The 9456-nt window shown below is 41.3% G+C and overlaps 1 protein-coding gene across 1 annotated transcript in view; it reads left to right on the plus strand.

Moving 5' to 3' along the window:
- Positions 1-2077: 2077 nt before the first annotated feature.
- LOC101861529 (solute carrier family 12 member 3) overlaps positions 2078-9456 on the plus strand; it is a gene marked incomplete at its 5' end in the record, with an annotated part of 31586 nt that continues 24207 nt past the window's right edge. The window contains 2 exon segments of the mRNA XM_013086480.2: positions 2078-2189; positions 2729-2856. Of these exon segments, the coding sequence (XP_012941934.1) occupies positions 2078-2189; positions 2729-2856 (240 nt within the window).

Raw genomic sequence — 9456 nt, forward strand, 5'->3', positions numbered from 1 at the left:
GTGGGGGTGGGGGTGTTTTACTTAAGATTTGTCGAAACATGCTTTTATTGTTATTTGTTGAATGATAATGATGTTACTACTGCAGCAGCTTTTTGGATAGTGCCTTGATTTTTACAATAATGTTGTAGAAGGTGGAAGACATGAGTAAATGAACTAATGTTTTCACGTTGTAGTATAGTTAGTAAAAGGTTTTTGTTTAACTTATTTGACTTGCTAGTACCTGCCCAAAAGAAACTTATTAAACAAATATACTCCTTGGAGAGAGCTGGAGCTTAGAAGAGTTGACATGTAACTGTCCACTATGCATTACTTCAGCTTCATTATTGCAAAATGCTGAGGAAATATTGCTTGCTGGTCTGTGCAGGATAATAAGGAAGGGATAGTCTTCCCATTGCCTTTGTACATGGCATGCTACTTGAAAATGTCATGGTTTTTTCCAGTTAATACAATTATGTTTTCATTATATAGGCCTCTTCGTGATATTTTCTTCTTGTTAAGGAAGAAATTGGTGGAGTGCTACATCTTCTGTTTTTTCCTATATGGTGTACTTCAACAAAGAAAGAAGAAAACAAAATTATGAAATATCTGCGTTTGAGATGAATTACCTGGTTTGCTAAAAAGACAAATAAAGAGGCTTGTCAGTTTCTCTACACAAGACAAATCTTGTTAAACAAAATGAAAAGGAGAGTCATATAAAACTCCACCAGATCATTATGAAAGAAGAAATAAACAAAAGTAAGATGTTGGCACAATGGCTAAGGATGGGCAATGCATGGTGTCGACGGACAACATTCATCAAAGGATGGATTGGATTGACTCTGACAAAATATACGAGAGCAGCTAGCAATTTTACTGTAATGGTGGGTCTTTGCACATCAACCTCTGAGTCAGAGATGATACCTCTAGATTCCAGGATACTATTTTTCATATGTTGAAACTCAAGAGGCCCCCTTTGTTATGTGCCAAGCCAAATGGGCTAAAAAAATGTATGTATATATAGCTGAGATCCTGTTCCTTTTTATTTATCAGGTTTACAATTTCTTTTTCTCCTTAAGTAAAGGGCATGTCAAAGACATGTTTCCAATGGAGCACGTAAAAACTGAGGGAGCTAGACAGGGCTTTGAAAAATTAATTGTCTGTCCTTACAACCCTTATGCAGCTGCCTACTTGCATTGAAATTGAGCTCTGGGAACAATGATAAATGCTTAATCAAAGTGAATTGGCATTCGCCATTAGGCTGATAGACATATTGCTGCAAGGTATAAGCTGGCATGCTAACACAGCAAGCTGACAGACATTACAAATTCAGTGGCTTTTAGAGGAAAGAAGTCAAATGTCATAACCAACCTTCTGCAATAACGTGATACTGAGCCCTGGGTATTCCACAGTAGGCACTCTGTACTTTCACTCAAAATGTTCTATGGTCCCAGCACTACGCATTGTGAATAAATGAAATATTGTAGTAAATGGCCCATCAGTGTGAAGTTGGGTAGGTGGATTGGGGGGGGGGGGGGGTAACGGGTATTATTTGGCCTTTTAATGACACCCTTGTTGTCTCATTTCCCTTGTTAAAAATTTTTCTCTGTATGGTTTTGTCTTTCACACCCATGCTCGCACGCACACACATACACACACACACACACACACACACACACACACACACACACACACACACACACACACACACACACACACACACACACACACACACACCACACACACTGAGAGAGAGACAGAGAGAGAGAAAGAGACAGAGAGAGAGAGAGAGAGTCATCTTTATGTTTCTGGAGTCAAAGATTTTCTCTTGCCTTCATTTTCTTTCTGCTTGTATTGAATGCATGAGTGGTTGTGTGCACATGCATGTTTGTATGTGTGTGAAAGTGTTTGTCTGTGTGTAGGCATGAATTTGTGCACCTGTCTCATTTATATTATGTGTGTTTTACTGCATACCTTTGTGTGTGTGTGTGTGTGTGTGTGTGTGTGTGTTTGTGTGTGTGTATGTGTGTGTGCGTGTGTGTGTGATATTGACCCCATACTCTGACTCAACCATTCACTTTCTCGCTCTCTTCCACTCTAGGCTCAGGTAGTCCTGCTGGGTATCCTTACTCTGGCCATCATCAACTTCTTTGTGGGCTTCTTCCTAACTCCCACTGACGAGCAGAAGTCAAAAGGATTCCTAGGACCAAATGGTAAGTTCATCCTCACAGACAGATTTGGGAGGGTGGGTGGAGGGCGCCGCTGGCAGATCCTACTTCTTAGCTTTCATTCTCAGTTATTTCTGTCTGTCTGTCTTACTTTTTCCCCAGCACTAAATGATAGTTATTGAGTCGATGTGCTTTTCTTTACTCAAACACACACACACACACGCACACACAAAAACACAAACAGATGTGGCAAACGAACCATGATGCTATGGTCACTGATGTATCACTGAAATGGCAACCATACTTGTAATTTTTGTCCCATGGTTGTGAATTGTACTTGTTTTTGTTCATAACTTGAGAGGCTGATTTGTTTGTGGTGCGGAGGAAAGTTGTGTCTACTAATCTACTATTTTTAGAGCGATGTCCGCACTTGCTGACAAGTAAGGCTGTCTTTGTCTATGTTTATTATTTAGTATGCTGGTTGTGGCCTCCCTGAAAAGTCCATAGTTTCTTTTCATTAGTCTCATTGTTTTCTGCTGCTCGTTATTATTTAAACATTTTCCCCCTATGTCCTCTATCCCCAGTTGATCTGTTCAAGACAAATCTGATGGCAGATTATGAACAAGGCCAGTCATTCTTCAGTGTCTTCTCAGTGTTCTTCCCTGCCGCCACAGGTATCCTGGCTGGAGCAAACATTTCAGGAGACCTCAAGGTGAGTTGCTTGTACCTGTACAAATACACAAATGGCATGGATATACCTGTACCCCCCGGGGTGGCGCTACTGAGTGTCTTTAGGCCATTCCCAAAGGGGGGATATTAACATGTTCTTTTGCAAAGTAGAATTGTAAATGGGCTGATTCATCAATGTCATGCTTATAGCTGTGCCTGAACTGCAACAGGGAACTGCTGCTTTTTCTTTCCTAATCCTTACTATCATCATTTTTCGTCTACTTCTTTTGTATGTTTGTCACACTCTTGTGACCCCCTATTTCCGGGGTGCCTTGATAGTCAAAGCAGACTTTGTGCTGTTGAAGCTAGAGAGGTGAGCAGCGTAAGCCTGATTCCCTGTACTGTAAAGACTTCTTTGTTGACATCCACCCCTTGGCGCTCATATGACCGTAGGCAGTTGCAAGCGCCTTAAAAACTCTTCTAAAACTAAAAAAACTAAAGGATATATCTATCGATGGGTAGTTGGCGGGTGCTTTGGTGTGGTTTACTCCTTTTTTCTTTTCAACATCTGTCACCCTTATCTCCCCTCCTTCTTTTTTGTGTTTGTTACTCTCTTGCAACACCCCTAATTTTTGGCACTTATATGATCTTAATGTTTTGCAAGTGCCGTACAACACAAACTAAAACTAAAACATACCTGTTAGTCTGCACGTAGAAATGCTCGTATATCGACAGTGTTGTGCTCAAACCATGTATGTGTTTCTTGAAAATTTTTCTTCCTTTCTTCTGATTTAAATGATGAGCTTTAGAAGACCCCAAAGTTAGCCCATCAGTACATGTACTTTTATACAGTTTGTAGCGCATGCTGACTCGGGGGTTTTGCTGAGGACTTGCAGATTGACTGACTAATAAAGAGTTAATATGTTTCTTCCTAATTTTTTTTTTTTTGACGTATGTTGATTCATGTAGGCTCGTCTGCTGGCACTAGACTTAGGCATCTACTCTTTCATAAACACAAGAGTACCCAACACGCATGCACGTACACCCACACACATATGCACACACTCATACGCGTACACGCTTGTGGGCTTATAAACACACACACACACACACACACACGCTCACTCACACGCACACATACGCTAACACACTCACATATGCTCACACAATCATTCTGGCAATCTCACTTGAACATCTGCACATGTACAGACACATGAACACCTTTTCATTCGTAAACATGCTCACACACACATGCATACCAACCTGGATTTTAATGGAAATACGTCGTATTTTAAGGGTAAAAATGACTTACTGGCAACATTTATAAAGTTTATCCAGCTTTTCCCTCTTTGACCCACGAGATTTTGAGACTGAAATGGTCTTATAGTTTCAAAAGGAGATTAAAATGGTGAATCGTTTTATATTTAGTTAGAAGAGAGAGAATGCCTACTGGGAAGTTAAAAACACATCAAAGGGATGGGAGGAATGCAGCCAGAAGTTGTGTAGGTGATTTTAGTTTTAGTAGAGGTTTTACGGAGCTCGCAACATCACTGTTAAGACTCGTTACAATGAAAATTTTAAAAAAGAAGAAAGGGAAAGGAAAAAAAAACAAACGGTCTAATTACTAAAGCGATTCATTTTGATGTGCGAGGGCTGGACATTTTTAGTCATAAAAGTAATGGTAGTTGTCGACCACTGGTTTTAGCACGTTGGAGGTCCAACCGTTCTTTGTTTCAGGAATGAAGCTAGCTGTATAATTATGTATTTTGATGACCTTGATGTGGCCTGGGGAATTGATGATTACAGGCTTGTCCTGAGATAACCCTGGGTTTTGAAAGCCATTTTGTATGATTAATTTATTGATCCATCGTGAACTTTTCCCGAAAAACATTTACCTCTGTCAGAGAATAAAGGGCATATTTTCATTTAAGGAAATGATTTATCACTGTGTATTCCCGTGGATGGCAATTGTTTTAGAAATGTACCAGGAGCCATTTAATATTCTTTTACAACTCAAATTGTCGAAAACTTTGGTTGTGAGCTGTGCTTTTCCAATGGGTGATGAAAAAGTGATGATAATCTTCGAGGTACAGGCCACATTTTGCTTCCATAAAGGCTGAATGTGAGAAGTGGTCATCAATAAATGAGTAGGCTGTAGCAGTGCTTGATTGATGGGCCATGGGTTGACATTAAGCGTAGTTATAGCGTATGTGCAGTTATCGTTGGTTTGTAATCAACGAGAAAGGTATCTGGGAGGTTAAAGCATGTGATGAGTAAGTATTTCATTGAACATGTTACATGGGAGAGGTTTTAATATATGTAGCATTCCATATGAATTTTGCTCCAACGACTTGGTTTAAGACACATGAAAGCCAGTCTTTTCTTTCTTTTTTTTTTTCCTTCGTGTTTTTGTTTTTTAAATGAAAGAGTGAAAAATCTGAATATTTTTTGTCCTTTTTTGTCCCAAGGAACGCATTCAGATTTTATGTCATCTCAGCTGCTCTTAATCAGATATATATGTTAAAAGGCACATGGCGGAGAGGTGTGGTGTTAAAGTGTAACTGAAAGGGTTTCTTGTGCGCAACTGTCGCCTTATCGCGACCTTAGCATTGCAAAGTTCTGTCTGACATTTTCGGCCGTTTTGAGTTACTAAGACCATGAGGTCAGAAACCAAATGTTCTTTCTGCTCTATCAAAATCGTAAGATTATTCGGAGTCGTTATCAAGACATTCAAAGAATTGCATGTGAAGAATGCTTGACATGTTGTGAAACTCAGGATTTTTGACGTCGAATGACTCAAAACTTGGCACTGAGCAGATAGACCTTTGTCATTCTAGGGTAGCATTGTGCCTTGATCGTGGTGGCATCGAACACCTCATGGCACGGAACACCTCGTGGCACAACTTATCATAATTGTCATGCCTTTGTAAATGTTTCCCCGTTCTGAACTTCTGAGTATACGGCCCATGGGTAGGCAGTATGTTCTTTTACCAACGCTACACAAGTAACACAATGCAGTTTTTGTTTTAATGAAGCATGGAACAAAGTCAAGTCTTTGCAAGGGAAAAAATTATTGACAGACAATCCTGTTGGTAAACATGTGTTTGTATGTATGAGTGTTGGACTGAGCCTTCTCAGGGTTTTCTGAAATCTGAATGTTTCTAGAGATACAGAACGGAACTGTCCTGAAGTATTTAAAAAGTTTTGTTAGTGTCTTAGTCTGTGGCTCTAAAACACGCTGCTGTGCATGTCCCTGGACTATTTGTATTATGTGTATGTAGGCGTGTAAAGTGGGTGTGTTTCCTATTTTTCTGTGTTTGTGTTTTTGTGCCTTAGAAAGTACTATCACATTTATTGTTGTATTTTTTTAGGGGGAGGATGTGTCCTTTATCGTTAATTTACATGTAGTGGCCGTGGAAGATGTTCTAGTCGCAACCCCTACTTCCTCTGCTATTTGTCTCCTGTCCCATTGTCCCCTAGAACCTTGTTGTGATCATTAGTGGGTGGGCATTGTGGCGTGGTCTGCCTCCTTTACTTCTTTTCAGTTTGACTTATCTTTGGGACATCGTGTTTTGATCTCTCCCCGTAATTCATTTTTTAAAAAGAAGTATAATATTCAAGACAAAAGTGCAATGACAAACATTGGACCGCCCATAGCTCAATTTGCATCATACTTGACTACGATGTTGATGACGCTGGTTGAATCCTTTAACCAGACGTATTTTAACGTAGGATATGTATGGAGTTTTCATTGCTCTCCGCCTTGACGGCTTGGTCTTATTGGAGATGTGCGTGAAGTCGTGGGTCACGCCGCTTTGATGACCTTATAGCATTGAAGCGGACGTTGAAGAGACGTACATAGAATCTTCTACTTGTACCCTAACTCTTAGGTAGTGTTTCTGGGTTCTGCCGTGAAAATCTGTTCTCTCTAGATTTACACTTTCCCGATCGTGAGCGAGGGTCCGGCTGTCTGCAAAAATCTACAATGTCCATGTAGTGGTGTTGTCTGTCCATCGTTTCTTTTTGCCTGTCTCTCTTTCTTCTCTCATTGTTCTTTGCAGAAGTCTTTACAAAGACACTTGCTCTGTTGTGAAACGTTTTGGGGGGTGTTGGGGGGTGTTGGGGGTGGCGCAATATTGTACTCGATGGTCTGGCGTATTTGTTTGCTTTGGAATATTGCACATGTAGGGTACGCTAAATAATATGTTAGCATTTCATCACATTTCTAGTTCTTGTAGTTCTCTGCCGCCCAGCGCCTCTGTTATGCCCTTCTGCTTCTCATCCCCTGTGCTTGTTTTCGTCTGTTCGTCCAACTTTACCCCCTGGTATAATGACCGTTATTGTGTTGATGTACTTCTCTTTAACTCAGACTCAGCTCTCTGCAGCTGGGTACCACATCTATCAAAGGATAAGTGTTCGATTGTTGCCTCGGTACCACATCTATCAAAGGATAAGTGTTCGATTGTTGCCTCGGTACCACATCTATCAAATGATAAGTGTTCGATTGTTGCCTCGGTACCACATCTATCAAATGATAAGTGTTCGATTGTTGCCTCGGTACCACATCTATCAAATGATAAGTGTTCGATTGTTGCCTCGGTACCACATCTATCAAAGGATAAGTGTTCGATTGTTGCCTCGGTACCACATCTATCAAATGATAAGTGTTCGATTGTTGCCTGGGTACCACATCTATCAAAGGATAAGTGTTCGATTGTTGCCTCGGTACCACATCTATCAAAGGATAAGTGTTCGATTGTTGCCTCGGTACCACATCTATCAAAGGATAAGTGTTCGATTGTTGCCTCGGTACCACATCTATCAAATGATAAGTGTTCGATTGTTGCCTCGGTACCACATCTATCAAATGATAAGTGTTCGATTGTTGCCTCGGTACCACATCTATCAAAGGATAAGTGTTCGATTGTTGCCTCGGTACCACATCTATCAAATGATAAGTGTTCGATTGTTGCCTCGGTACCACATCTATCAAATGATAAGTGTTCGATTGTTGCCTCGGTACCACATCTATCAAAGGATAAGTGTTCGATTGTTGCCTCGGTACCACATCTATCAAAAGATAAGTGTTCGATTGTTGCCTCGGGCTGTTTCTGTTTCCTCCTTCCTCCCCCACCCCACCCCCTCTCCTTTGTCCTTTGTTCCTTTGTTCTCCTGCTTGCCTGAGAATTACGGGTCTGCTTGGTTGATATGTGGATGGTTGGCGGGCGCTCTGATGTAGTTTGCTCCTTCTTTCCTATCAAATGTCTGTTGCACTTTCTTCCCTTTTTATGTTTGCTACTTTCTTGTACCACCTCTAATCTTCGGTACGTATATGGCATAATGTGTTCCAAGTGCTATAAAACGCTCCTCTTATACCTCCTCCTCCTTTTTCTGTGTATGTTACTTTCTAGTAACACGTTTAATAGTTGGCACTTGTATGGCCTAATTGTGTTGCAAGTGCCGCAAAAACTCGTACTAAAACTAATAAAGTCTGTTCGGTGGGGAATGTTACTGTCATCGTGCGGGTTTCGGGTAAAAAAACAACCCAAAACAGTAACAGCACTGCAGCAACCACACCACAGCACGGGTTTTAAAAAAGGGAGAAAAGGAGGAAGCTGGTGGAAACTCCAGGGTGAATAGATTCCAACTTCGATATTATTTGCATTATTTAAACGTGACCTTTGGACCCTGGTCCTGTGGAATGTTATCATAGACCGGCCCGTCGCAATTTCTCCCCGCTGTTGAATTGCTTGTGGCCCAGAGGTTCCCTGGGTGGTGCACTAGTGATTGATTGGCAGATATTGATTTGCTGCTGATCAATAGGAGGCTGCTCCTCGAGCCGGCAACATCAAGGGCGTTTTCACCCGAAGGTTGATCGGGAGAGAATTCACGTCATGAATTTGTGTAAGGGCCGGCACCCAGCCTGCATTATGCTGGTGTAATAGGGGCTTTGTTTAGCTGCAGGCAAGGCAATGTGCTGAGAGAAGGGGTGGTGGGAGGGATGCGATAGACTGAGTGTGTGGGGGATGGACTGGGTTTGTGGGGATGAGTGGAAAGTGTAAGTGTGTGTGTGTGCATGCGCGCGCGCGTGTGTGTGTGCGTGTGCTGGAATTTGACTATATAGGAGACAATGACAATTATTATTTTTGATACGATATATTAATATTCTTAAGCGGAAGGGGTGGGGATTTTTTTTTGGGGGGAGTGGGGGTTGGGGGTATTGACGATCAAGAAAGGGGAACCCGTATGAGAAGATAGTAATGAGGAGAAGGGGGAATTTGGAGTGGTGGTTTAGGAAAGAGGGCACAAGGAAACTCAGAGAGGAAATTGATACAGAAGGGGAGAGAAAAGGATGAAGTGGGCAAGACTTATGTCTGACAGGCCCGATAAGGAAATCAGTCTGAGTAGCTGATTGACGTTGGCTGAAGAAAGTTCCAGAAATAGAACGGACATTGTCTATGCAGCCGTGAGGAATTCTGTCGTCTTGTTTTTCAATAATTGAGTAGTGGTTATATTTTCGCATGTCTCTAGATTTATATCTCTCAAGCACGCTGGGTGAATATCATGGAATTCTATTTTTCGTTTCTCAAGAGAAAAAAATTAAGAAATAACTACAAGAGAGTGGGTGAGGATTGGGGGGGGG

Source organism: Aplysia californica, unplaced genomic scaffold, assembly GCF_000002075.1.
Source record: "Aplysia californica isolate F4 #8 unplaced genomic scaffold, AplCal3.0 scaffold00471, whole genome shotgun sequence".
Taxonomy (NCBI): Eukaryota; Metazoa; Mollusca; class Gastropoda; order Aplysiida; family Aplysiidae; genus Aplysia; species Aplysia californica.